This window comes from Balaenoptera musculus, chromosome 12 (genome assembly GCF_009873245.2).
Source record: "Balaenoptera musculus isolate JJ_BM4_2016_0621 chromosome 12, mBalMus1.pri.v3, whole genome shotgun sequence".
Taxonomy (NCBI): domain Eukaryota; kingdom Metazoa; phylum Chordata; class Mammalia; order Artiodactyla; family Balaenopteridae; genus Balaenoptera; species Balaenoptera musculus.
The window spans coordinates 7,422,445-7,435,797 of NC_045796.1; the positions used below are offsets into that span (position 1 = coordinate 7,422,445).

At 45.0% G+C, this 13,353-nt stretch overlaps 1 protein-coding gene across 4 annotated transcripts in view; it reads left to right on the plus strand.

Annotated features, from left to right (window-relative positions):
• Nucleotides 1-13,353, plus strand: part of AGPAT4 (1-acylglycerol-3-phosphate O-acyltransferase 4) — a 111,342-nt gene that overhangs the window by 22,761 nt on the left and 75,228 nt on the right. For all 4 annotated transcript variants that reach the window (XM_036871115.1, XM_036871113.1, XM_036871114.1 and 1 more), the window contains exon 2: nt 13,035-13,298. In XM_036871115.1, the coding sequence (XP_036727010.1) occupies nt 13,121-13,298 (178 nt within the window). In that variant the 5' untranslated portion in view covers nt 13,035-13,120. The remainder of the gene's footprint in view (nt 1-13,034; nt 13,299-13,353) is intronic.

Here is a 13,353-nt window from a genome sequence, read left to right on the forward strand (position 1 = left end):
GGGAAAAAAAGGGCTTTATACCCTGAATTGTTAATTGTTGCATTACTTATTATTATTTTTTAAAAATAAATTTATTTATTTATTTATTTATGGCTGTGTTGGGTCTTTGTTGCTGTGCATGGGCTTTCTCTAGTTGTGGCGAGCGGGGGCTACTCTTCATTGCGGTGCGCGGGCTTCTCATTGCGGTGGCTTCTCTTGTGGCATAGCACAGGCTCTAGGCTTGTGGGCTCAGTAGTTGTGGCGTGCGGGCTCAGTAGTTGTGGCTTGCGGGCTCTAGAGCGCAGGCTCAGTAGTTGTGGCGCATGCGCTTAGTTGCTCTGCGACATGTGGGATCTTCCCAGACCAGGGCTCGAACCCATGTCCCCTGCATTGGTAGGTGGATTCTTAACTACTGAGCCACCAGGGAAGTTCCTTGCGTTACTTGTTATTAAAAAGACAAAAGAAGCCTAAATAATACAATGATGAGGCAATAAGATAACAATTATGATATGTCCAGTGTAACTACTAGAGTATTTATATTGGGATAAGGACATTGAAAATGATCTCACTAAAGGTTAAGAAAAGGTCATGTAAAATTGATTTAACAGAAGATCGCAACTATATTTGAAAACGAAAAGCCTCTGCAATGGTTATTTATTTATTTATTTATTTATTTTTGGCTGTGTTGGGTCTTCGTTGCTGCACGCGGGCTTTCTCTAGTTACAGCGAGCGGGGGCTACTCTTCATTGCGGTGCCCGGGCTTCTCATTGCGGTGGCTTCTCTTGTTGTGGAGCATGGGCGCTAGGCACACGGTAGTCGTGGCTCACAGGCTTAGTTGCTCCGTGGCATGTGGGATCTTCCCGGACCAGGGCTTGAACCCGTGTCCCCTGCATTGGCAGGCGGATTCTTAACCACTGCGCCACCAGGGAAGTCCCTGAAATGGTTTTATCTAGCAAAGAAAAAAAAAAAAAGCCAGTGCCTTCACTGAAAACTAGAAGAAAATAAACCAAAGTGTCAGTGGCCGTATAGGTGGTAAAATTTCTACATTTTAGACTACAAAATTTTTATAATGAATGTGAATTACTGTTATAATGGGGGATGTTACCTTTAAAAAAATTCATGACTTTGGTTCACTAAGTGACTTACTCTATGATAGTAATTTCCTTTACTTTTACCAGATTTTATTTGAATAGAAGATTCTTTGTTTAAAGAAAAGTCAACTCTGTTCCCCAACCAACATCTGAACTCCCCTACGGGGGTTTAAGTAGGTAATTTGCTTTCATTTTAGTTATTTTCATGTCAGTTTGATATATTGCCTCATGCAATTTCATGAGGTAGAAGAGGATTCTCTGCTTGGTTACAGGATGTAACGGTTTAGAATGAAATCATGTGGGTTTATCTGCATGGCTTCTGTAGGGAGAGTAAATTGTTGGGTCATCTGCTCTGTCCTTATTATAATGGGAAAGAAACCTAGGACTTTCTCAGTTCATGTTATCCCTTTGTACATTGGTTTTGACAATTCAGGGTTATTGGTGTGGAGACTAAATTAGGTCGTCTAGAAATTTGGATTCAATCAACATGTATTAAGCATCTATTTATTCTGTAAGAAGTGGAAGGGGTTGGAGGTTCATCCCGGGCCTGGAAATAATCACTCAGTAAATGCTTTAGTTTATTGGGCATGATACTCACCCACATAAAACACAGAGAGGGGCTCTGTAAGAATCCCCTGTGCTTTCTTTCAGAAGTCTAATGCAATGGTATATAAATAGAGCTGTAACAATAAATATGAATCAGTGAATTTTTGACTTCATGGATGAATGGGTAGCTTTGTGGACAGACGACCTAATGAATGAATAAAGTTGTCAGTGGATTAATGAATGTTTGCATGAATCCCAGAATACCTGTTCCAGATTCTACTTAACAGAAATTGGAAGGAACATCACTGCTTTCACCAAGCATCCTCTATTCCTGAGCTTTGTGACTCAGGAAAGTAGAAAAAGAAAAGGAGAGAGAAGGCCCTGTTTTGTGTTTCATCACTGCTGTTCTTAATGAAACTTTTCGAGGAATAGCCAGTCCATAATGACCCCAAAAGCATCGTTCATAGCTGAGTACTTCAATATTCTGTGATCGTATTTCAGATCTATCTAGAAACAAGGATACTGTAAGTCAACTTATTTTGGGTGCCCACAGCCAGCAATTCTGTCTTCAATAAATGATTCATGTCAGGAAAGCATTTAAGTGCATTTGTTTTCTAATAAGTCTCTCTTCGGGTCCATTATGCATGAATCAAGTCGGGGCATTGGCATCCCTTTATGAAAATCAAAAAAATGAAAGATTTGAAATCTAGTCTTATCGATCTCCCACTGTCCCCTACCCTCCTTACCAGAACATGAGGTTGGGCAACAGCAGGGTCTCCAAGAACTCAAGGGTCAAAGGCACTTAATGAGCAGTGAGGACAATGGAGAGGGACCCACCGGAGAGAAAAGAGCCTGGTTACTGGTGTCTGTGATGCAGAAGAAAAAGAAAGATCACTTGCTGGAGCTTCCCTGGTGGCGCAGTGGTTAAGAATCCGCCTGCCAATGCAGGGGACATGGGTTCGAGCCCTGGTCTGGGAAGATCCCACATGCCGCAGAGCAACTAAGCCTGTGCACCACAGCTACTGAGCCTGCGCTCTAGAGCCCGCGAGCCACAACTACTGAACCCGTGTGCCACAACTACTGAGCTTGTGCTCTAGAGCCTGCGAGCCACAACTACTGAAGCCCGCACACCTAGAGCCCATGCTCCACAACAAGAGAAGCCACCGCAATGAGAAGCCCACACACCGCAGTGAAGAGTAGCCCCCGCTCGCCACAACTACAGAAAGCCCGTGCGCAGCAACAAAGACCCAATGCAGCCAAAAATAAATTAAAAAAAAAAAAAAAAAAAGATCACTTGCTGTCCCCGCCCAAATTAGCTCCTCTGAGCAGACCCTCAGGGAACCACCCCACCTACAGTGAACTCTTGATCGTGACAGAGCCAGCAGGGTGCTTCCTCCAAACCGTACTCCCTGGTAAGTACCCCGGGGTACTAAGGCCATGTTAGTTTCCATGAATCAGAGCATTCTAGTTGAGGACATCTGGACAAGTGGCCCCGTTTCCCATTTTCTGAGCCATAGAATTAAGAGTGGTTACAGGTGCCTAAGCGTCCGCCCAGCAGAGCCTTTGTACATTCTTTTCTTACCTCACTGACCTCTCCCACCACCCTTGTGGGGTCGGTGTATCTGGCAGAGCCTCCCACTGACAGATGAGGAAGCTGAGATTTCTAGAGGCCACGTAACCAAGGTGATACGGACACACAGATAGATGATCAATAGTCAAACCCAGCCCCCAACTCAATACTGGTGCCTCCGCTTCTGCATTTATTTCTTCAACCACTAGTAGAGTCACGATTTCTGGGTTCCCAAGGAGGGCCGTAGTCCAGTTGACATGTCCCAGTGCAAAATCAGTTCCCAGTCATAATGCCTCCTGACTTGTATTTGCACCAGTTAGCTGCTATGTAGAGCTTCCCATGTCCACGTGGATTTGTGACATGCTCTTCAAGCTTTGGTTACTGTCACTTCACATCTGCTTTCTGAGATGGCCTGTCTCTGATGCTTGGAGCCCCCCCAAGAGCTGGCAGTTTGGCCATTCATCCAAGGCTGGTGACCTCTGCTGGTTATGTGCCCTGCTCACGTGGCCACAGGCAGTGTGTCGTCCTCCGCACAATGGTGAGAGTCATCACTCCGGATGGAGCTGGCGACCCAGACAGACTAGGTGGGCTAGGCCGGAAGGAGTGGAGAGATTTGGGCGATCTTCTCAACTTTGCTGGAAAACGATGCCGGAGGATGTGCTTGGCTGATTCTGTTCGGTGGTATCCCCACGGTGTCCTGGCTTGGCCATTCACAGACCACGTGCAGTTGTTTGTCCCTAGGGGAGCCTGCTTAAAGGTTAGAGCGCCTCAATACTGAAATGGTTAGGGTTGTACCCCTTCCCCCAATGGGTACTGAAAACGAAAATATTGAATTACAAAATAAGTTTAAGGAAATTTCCAACAATGTTTTGAATTTTGCCATAAGTCTTAATTTTAAAGGCTTTTTTATTATTATTGGTTTTCGGTTTATTTTGAAATATTAAAGAGCAGCTTTTATGAAAAAAAAATTAGGTGCTGTGATTTGCTGGGGACCCAAGCACATGTCTGTCTGCACTGGTAACCGGCCCCGGCTCCACACTACTCAGAAGTCTGCCCACTCCAGTCTGCTCCCTTGGTGATGCAGACACACCTTTTATCTGCTCATCCTTTACATATAACATCTGGCGAGAATTGTGTCCTCAGCTCCTTATTGTAAGGCTCTGTGAGGTCAGGGAAATACTGGTATATTCACAGGGCACCAAAGTGGTGAGGGTCTGGGTCTTGTCAATACCAGTTTTTATTTCTCCTCCATGAAGTCAGAACAAGGTTCATATTTATTGTATTATGTTCAGCTCTTTTCCTTTTTTAAAATTTATTTTGTTGAAGTATAGTTGATCTACAATGAAGTGTTGATTTCTGCTGTACGGCAGCAAAGTGATCCAGTTATACATATACATACATTCTTTTTCATATTCTTTTCCATCATGGTTTATCACAGGATATTGAATAGAGTTCCCTGTGCTATACAGTAGGACCTTGTTGTTTATCCATTCTATATATAATAGTTGGCATCTGCTAACCCCGAACTCCCAATCCATCCCTCCCCTACCCACCACCCTCCTTGGCAGAACCACAAGTCTGTTCTCTATGTCTGTGAGTCTGTTTCTGTTTCATAGATAAGTTCATTTGTGTCATATTTTAGATTCCATATGTAAATGATATCATTTGGTATTTGTCTTTCTCCTTCTGACTGACTTCGCTTAGTATGATCATCTCTAGGTCCATCCATGTTGCTGCAAATGACATGATTTCATTCCTTTTTATGGCTGAATAGTATTCCATTGTATATATGTACCACATCTTCTGTGTTCATTCATCTGTCGACGGATATTTAGGTAGTTTCCATGTCTTGGCTATCGTAAATAGCGCTGCTATGAACATAGGGGTGCATGTATATTTTCAAATTATAGTTTTCTCCGAATATATGCCCGGGAGTGGGATTGCAGGATCATATGGCAACTCTATTTTTAGTGTTTTGTGGCACCTCCATACTGTGTTCTTCAACTCATTTCTTTAATATAATTTATATGGGAACTAACAGGTATTACCCGTCATTATAAAGAGGGCCTCAGAACAGATGACTGTGAACTGCCTTCCTTTAGGTTGGGAATGGAGACATAATCCCTTCATTAAAGCTTGTGACTGGACTTCAGGGCGGTCTTACAAGTCACGTTTGGCTCAGAGGCATCCTGGATTGTGCGGATGTCCGAGAAAACGTGTTCCGATGAGGAAAATCTTATGAAAACAAACAAAAGAAGTGGATCATGAGAGCCACAGGCGGAAAGTTTAGTAAAAAAAAGATGGCAGCTGGTTTGGGGGCGGGGCACGCGGGAGAAGCGGCTGCGGCAGGGGCATGCCACAGGCAGTCTGGGAGCCCCGGCGGACACTGGTACCCAGGACTGCCCTCCTGAGGCCTCAGCTGGCTGCAGCGTCTAATCAGCACAACACCCCCGGGGACCGGGTTATTACCTCCATTAAACAGATGCAGAAACTGAGGCTCAGAGAAGACAAGTTCCTTGCCCAGGGTCGCACAGTAGGTAGATGGGCTTGACACCAGTGGCCACCTGCCGAGGTTCCCCTTAGGTGGCGTGCCTTGGCCACGCGGCTTTGTCACGGCCCACGTGGGAAGGAGAGAGGTGGGCAGTGCGAAGAGACCGCCGTCCTGACCATGTTGCCTTGGTGACGGTAGGACTGGAGTAGGAGGTGGCTTCTATACTGAATAAAGCTCTCTTTTTTGTTGCGGGTGCCAGCTGGTGATGCATGTACCTCACGCCTGCTCCTGGAGGCCCTGAGCTGGTCGCAGGCCATCTCCCTGCTTGGATAGGAGGGGAGGGGAGGGGAGGGGAGAGCGGCCCCTTCCTCTTCCTCAGCCTCCGTATATTTTCAGCCTTCACAGGTGTGTGACTGAGTTGATGGCCATGCAATAATGATGTGAAGATCATAACAATCTCCATGCAACCTCCATCAGTCTTCCATTTTTGAAAAGGTTTCAAGATTAATTGGAATAGACTCATTTAAAGCAGAAATGTGTCTGCTTCCCCACTTGGAAGATTAATTTTCCTTATTTCATTTCAGTTTTGGGTTTCATGATTTCATGATATTCGAGTTTTATCAGGACTTCATAAAATTTTTTGGAAGCTTCCAGAGATCGAGCATAATTTAAAAATATATTTTCCACTGAGTATCTTATAAAATAGTTCACACACTCTTGGTTGTTGGAAATGCAGCTAGGCACCAGCTCGCTCCGACTGCACCAACTCTGTGAGGTTAGAGCCCTCCGATCCCAGGGACCGTGGGAGAGCTGGATTGGGGTTTGGGGATGGCAGACCTTCTACCTGGAAGGAGGGCATGACTGGGTCTCTGCAGGACTGACTGGTGGGGCAGTGGCTCAGAAACTCACGATCACCCCAACAGTCAGACAGGGAACCACGAGGTGAAATATGGAACCAAGTTCATGAAATAAGGCCATGTTCCCGTGGAGTCTAGCTGCCTTGGGCTTCCTGTCTTAAAAGCAGCCTAACCTGAGCTTAGTTTACTCTCTATTTGACTTTTGCATGTTCCCTGGTCTCACTAAACCTCAGTTTCCTCATCTGTAAAATGGGGATAACAATACCTTCCGTAGTAGGTTTCTGTGACAGTTAATGAGACAGTGTGCATGTAAAACATTCAGTGGACTTATTCTGCTGCACTGGGTACCATTCAGAAGACCTGATGTTTAACTCTAGATATTTTAATCTTATAGCTGTCAGAGCTACAAAAGGCCTTAGAGAATACCTCATTTAATTTCCTTTATCTTTGTTTTTTCTTATGACAGAAAAAGTTACCTGGGTTATCCATCTGGGTTTACCTGATCCTGGTTTCCTTGGATTAGATTTTAAACTCTTTAGCATTTCTTTTTCTTTATAAGCTGCTCAGAAGCAACTGTTAAACATAAACTTAGAAACCTCAGTTTTCTATAGACTTATATTTTTATTATCCTAAAATTAGATTTTGGAGAGAGACTGAGTGAGGGTTATTTATTATCAGATGTAATGAAATAGTTGAGTATAATTTATGACTTCTTTGGAGTTTTCGTTTTAATGGACTTCATGTATGGTACAGGGGTATTAGACAAAGGACTGTTCCATCAAATTTTAAAATAAGCTAACTTTATAGAGGCTTCTGCCAACCCATTAGACAATGATGATTTTTTAATTGAGGAATATTTTAGTAAGAGATGGTCCCAGAGACAGTTAAATTCAGTCTAGAACACTTTCTCTCATGTTTTGTTTTGGGCCTTGGGCCAGTGTAACTCCCGGGAATCCAAAACTAAATTTATCCATGTTTCTCAGGAGGAAGTGCTAAGCGGCTGCCTCGGGCTGCCACAAGTTCGTTGCTTGGAGATTTTTGCTAAATTTATTTAACCTAAAGTAGAATTCGAGATCTGAAAGTTGGGCCGCCGGAACACCCCGCCGCTCATTTCACCTGGGACGGCATCTGCACCCCTTTCCTGCAAGGCACCTTTGTGCCTGGGCATTCTCTGCCTTACAGACCAAAAGCATTGGTCCAGAGACAAAGTCCACCAGGCAGCCCTACTTGAGTTGTGCGCGCACGCACGTAAAGATAACTACTGGTAGTGTTTTTTAGAGTTGTGATTATTCTCTCTCTATATAATTCGGTGACCTTTATCTCCCAATATCATAACGAAAATGTTTCCATCTTACTACAAACCTATTACAGCGATACTTTCTTCATTCGATTTTGTGGGTTTCCCATAATTCACTTGATGGTTTCCTCATGTCAGAAAGGTAAGTGGTTTCTAATTTTGGGTGCTTATAAATAATACTGGTTGAATATCTTGGTGCAGAGAGAATTTTCTAAAAGCTAGTTTTATCCTTGAGAGAGATGGTCAGAGGTTGGCCTACGAAATCAAGTGGTGTGAAGATGTTGAGGTCTTCCTGTGTATGCCACGTTGCTTTCTAAAAAGATTGTGTGGTTGCTCTCACTGTGAGAATGGGTCCGTTTTACCCCAGCTCTTTTAAAATGGCGTATTATCAGTTTTAGTTTGCAATATAAAAAGTAGTATTGTTTCAGTTAGCATTTGTTAGATATCTTTTCTGTTTTGTGAACACTATTCTGGTGTTTGGGATTCAAAGAGCCTAAATAATGGGTTATATAGATATCAGTGATGGTTCTAAATTGATCATGGGCATTATCTTAGCAATTCCACTTGGAGTGATTTCTTTGGCAGGAAGCTTTGGCTTCTTCTAAAACCCTGACCTGGTTTAATTCTGTCATGTAAATGTACAAAAACCAAAAAAAACAAACAAAAAGAACCCCCACCAAAATCTTTAAAAACAAGCTAGTGAAAGAGTTCATCCCATTTCAGGTTTAGTCTCTTCCTGAGTGTGTCTGAAGTTCATGCTTATTTAATAGTTGCAGAATATTGACTAGGGCAGAAGACCGAAGTCTTAACTCAGGTCCTCCCGTTTGTTCTCTAATTTGATGCTTTACGTTGAAGCTGCATCTTTAGAGAAGGATGCACCTTGAATTCTCTCATGGGGGTATTCTGAGCTGCTTTTATTTGTTTATGTTTCCGCTGACGGCGGCCGGGTGGCATATGATGCCATCTGCGTTCCCACCCCTCACCCTGCAAGAGTCCCAGGGAGCAAAGCTCCACCGGTGTGTGCATGCCAGCTTCTCTGCGTCTGCCCAGTTTCAGGGTAGAAATCTGCATGGGAAACACAAGGCTAATGAAAGCATCCTGCTGGCTGGCACTTTCCCTTATTCCGAAGTCCACTTTGTCATCTCCATGCTTTGCCAAGGCTATTACCTAGTTAAAAGGGTACCGTCCCTGTGAGTTTTGGTGAACACATCACTTCCCATTTCAGAGTCACTAGCAGTAAAGGACAGATTAGAATGGAAACAAATGGGGGAGGAAATGTTTTAACACACTTCAAGGTAAATTAAAGAAAACATCAGGATCTATCAATAGATAGGGAGTGAGAAGGAAAACTGATTTATATCTCATTGGCTTTCCCAGGGATGCCAAAGTAATACATCTTAGCTGCTCCTTCTTTGCTTCTTTCTTTTCTTGAAATGAGAGAAAAATTCTCCCATTATTGTGTGCTCCCTGTGTTCCAGGCATTGTGTTAAGTGTTTCAGATGCTTTATTATACGTGAGCCTTGCAGCAACCTTGTGTTGGCGGTCTTGTTCTGGTTTTGCAGAGGAGGAAGCTGGGGGCTGTGGAAGTTCAGTAACGGATGGAGCTAGGCAGTGGCCGAGCCTGGATTTCTAGCCAGAACTGCCTGATTTGAATGTTCCTGCAATGACCCTTACCCTCTAGCATCTGGCCTGTATCACCCTCACCATCAGCTGTGCTTGGATTCAAGGTGGTCTCAGGTTGCCTTCACGTTCCAGAATTTCTCTTGTCTGTTGCTGATGGGCTGGATTTCCACCTTTCTGCTCACCTGACAGGGCGAGCCCACCCGGTGGTCCTTCCTCAAGTTTGCAAGCAGCCTGCAGGGACCACCTTCATCATCCCGTGTGCTCCATCCTCTGACCACATCTAACCAATGGCAGGGATGCTGGGAAACCCGTCCATCCAGCTCTGTGCCCAGAAAGGGAGAGGATCTCATTCTCATTATAGAAAAGAACAATAAAACACGGGGAAGAAAAAAGAAACCACCTGTAATCCTTCCACCAAAAATTAGAGGAAAAGGCAAGAATTTTAAAATGTTTTCTCTCTACCTGTTTTTATCACTGGTCAGATCTTTACACCATCTTTCCTCAGTATGGTACCAAATTGGCAGATCACCACATTAGAGAGAAAGCTTGCCTTTAGTCAAGAAGGGTAGGATGGTCCCCCCAAACTTCTATCTGGAATAAACTTAAGACGTGCAACACATATTCACCCACTAGACACCCCCCCCTAAAAAATTTAGCCTGTCTCTCTTTTAATAATCAGTTAAATTGTTTAATAAACTCACAGCACTTCTTACCCTATTCTTCATCATGCATTTCCTTTGCTATTCTTGTGGGTTTTGCTCTTGAATATAAATTTGAGAATCAACTAAAGTTTTGCAAAAAACAATAGCCCCCTTGGAATTTTGATTGCAATCTATTAGCCCTTTTTGTAGATAAAGAATCTGAGATTCAGAAAAGTTAATTTACCTGAGGATACACGACCAGTAAGAGGTATAACAGAGCTTCAAACCCGGACAGTTGAACTCCCAGCCCACACCAGTCTAGGAAGGGGATCTGGGGCAGAACCAAGCCAGCCGAGGCCCGCCTGTCTGTGACCCACCTCGTGACTCCTAAACGTCACCAACGTTGTGTTAGACCCCTGGTTCATGCAGTACTAGCGAGGGTTTTACTAAAGGGCATGCTGGTCCCTGGACTTATACAAGGAAAAAAAGAAAATCTTACTTTTTCTTCATCATGCCCTACTTCTGACAGGAAACCGAGGAAGGCAGCATTCAATCCCCTGCATTTCCAGTATCAGCTGACTTCCATTTCTTAGTGTTAAATCAACAAAGCAAAGGATTTGTCAAATACTTTCCAAACACTAGGTCCCAGAAACCTAGTGAAGAATCACACTTCTCCTGGCCCAGATTGTCTGGAAGCTTTTAGAGGCTAATCCAAGGACAAATGAATACAGCACGTGAATATTCCACCTCAAACTATAGCTGCTGCTGAATCGTCACCGACGTACGTCACTTCTATTCATGTAGCTCCTGAAAGTCAAGTGCGTGGAGGTGAGCTGCCAGCTTAATGCCTGTGCCTTCGAGAGAGACTGGGTGTGTTGAAACTAAGTGAAGAGTTTGACAACTTGGAGGTGTCCCAGGGCAGTGCTTTCTGAAAAAGATTGAAGAAGGGCTGCTTCAGCCCCTGCAGCGTCCTGGCTTTGTGCCAGAGAGCTCGGACGTCAGACTGAATCTTTTTAAGCACTTTTTAAATAAATAATTAATTAATTATGGCTGCGTTGGGTCTTCGTTGCTGCGCGCGGGCTTTCTCTAGTTGCGGCGAGCAGGGGCTACTCTTCGTTGCGGTGCCCGGGCTTCTCATTGCCGTGGCTTCTGTTGTTGCAGAGCACGGGCTGTAGGCGAGCGGCCTTCAGTAGTTGTGGCACGCGGGCTTTAGTAGTTGTGGCGCACGGGCTTAGTTGCTCCGTGGCATGTGGGATCTTCCCGGACCAGGGCTCGAACCTGTGTCCCCTGCATTGGCAGGCGGATTGTTAACCACTGCGCCGCCGGGGAAGCCCCGTCAGACCGAATCTTAAGGTCAGTTACTGACGGCGGCAGCCTCAGGCAAATCGCCCAACCTATGGGGCATCTCAGTTTCTTACTCCGAAAAATGGGATAATAATAATACTCATGGGATTTATCTGAGGCTTAAAATGAGATCATATATGTGATACTGTCGTACAGATTTTTTGGGGGGGAGTGTTATCCATAAAGGTTGTAATGACGTCTAGGATCTCTTCACTATTACTGTTAGAAAGTTCGTCCTGCCGTTTGAGCTGTCCCTGAGGTCATTTGCAATGACGTTCTGCTTCTGGGAGAAGCTAGGCTGCTATACATCATGCTGTCAGCCTTATTTTTTCTCCAGCAGAGTATTTGAACCTCCTGCCTTCAGGCTGTTCCTCTAAGGCTTAATTTGCCAAACTGGACAGTTATTTCATTATTCCATTCTGGGGTTAGAGACTGATGACAGGGCCATGAGTTTGGCTGCTGTGCGTGTTTTGAGTTTCTGTTCAATTTTAGAACTCTTAGGCGTGCATGTGTGCACGTATGTGTGTGTGTGTCTGTGTGTGTGTGTCAGGAGTGTGGTGAGGTGTTCCTCTTGCCTTCATAGTTGGTTATTTGTGTTTACTGATATCTCAAAGTTCATCCCTTGTTTCCCTTCATTAAATCATTCCACAAACATATATGTATTTTTAATTAAGTTCCAACTCTGTGCCAGTGACTGCTTCAAGGCTTGGGGAGACAGGGATGATCTTCAGGATAGTCGTGTGCCCTGGAGAAGTGACAGTCCGGTGTGGGAAGGCGAACAGGCGAACCAGTAACACAGTAACGGCAGAGTGCCGCCTGGGCGCCCCCCTCCAAACACCACCCCAGGGGTGGCCCCCAGCCTCCCAAGGGCAGGCTTGCATTCGGGGAGGTCTTGCCAGAAGAAGTGCCATTTGGGCTGAGATCTGGAGATGACGAGTGGAGGGAGGTGTGGAGGGGTCGCTGGGGACAGTAGGCAGGCAGGAGGGAAGGTCCAGAGATGCGGACTCTGGCCACCAGCCTCTCCTTAGCAGTGAGGCCTGTGGAACCCTGACCAAGTTGCTTAACCTCTGTGGGCCTCATTCCCGCCTCTGTAATAACAGTGCCCGCCTCGCAGGCATTAGGGCAGTTAAAGGAACTATTCTTTTTAAAGGACTGAGACTGTGCCGGACCTTAAGGAAGCGCTATATAAATGCTTGCTGGAGTTCCCTGGCGGTCCAGTGGTTAGGACTCCGTGCTGAGGGCCTGGCTTCAGTCCCTGCTTGCGGAGCTAAGATCCCACAAGCTGCGTGGCTTGGCCAAAAAAAAAAAAAAAAAAAAAAAGTTTTTGAAATAAAAATAAATCAACGAATGTACAACGTGTTTAAATTTTTTTAATTTTTGGCCACTTGGCTTGTAGGGACCTTAGTTTCCTGACCAGGGATCAAACCCGTGCCCCTTGCAGTGAAAGCTTGGAGTCCTAACCACTGGACCACCAGGGAATTCCTTGTAGAATGTGTTTAATTTCGAGAGTATATTTTTCTTCTAAGAGTTTTTTTCCCCTGCCTATAAGAGCAGATAATATTTTTTCTCACATTTGACATGGGTGTGTGTTTCAGGCGTATTCCTGAGTGCCGGCCTTCCTCCCCTCTGTACGTAGTCTGCGGCAGGCGTTTGTTGTTTGGTGGAGGAGCTCCCACCCAGCATGGACCTCATCGCGCTGCTGAAGTCTCAGTTCCTGTGCCATCTCATCTTCTGTTACGTATTTATCGCCTCGGGGCTCATCATCAACACCATTCAGCTCTTCACTCTCCTCCTCTGGCCAATTAACAAGCAACTCTTCCGGAAGATCAACTGCCGGCTCTCCTACTGCATCTCCAGCCGTAAGAGACTTTCTCCTGTTTCTCTATTTGCATCTTCACTGCCAGTGTGTGTGTG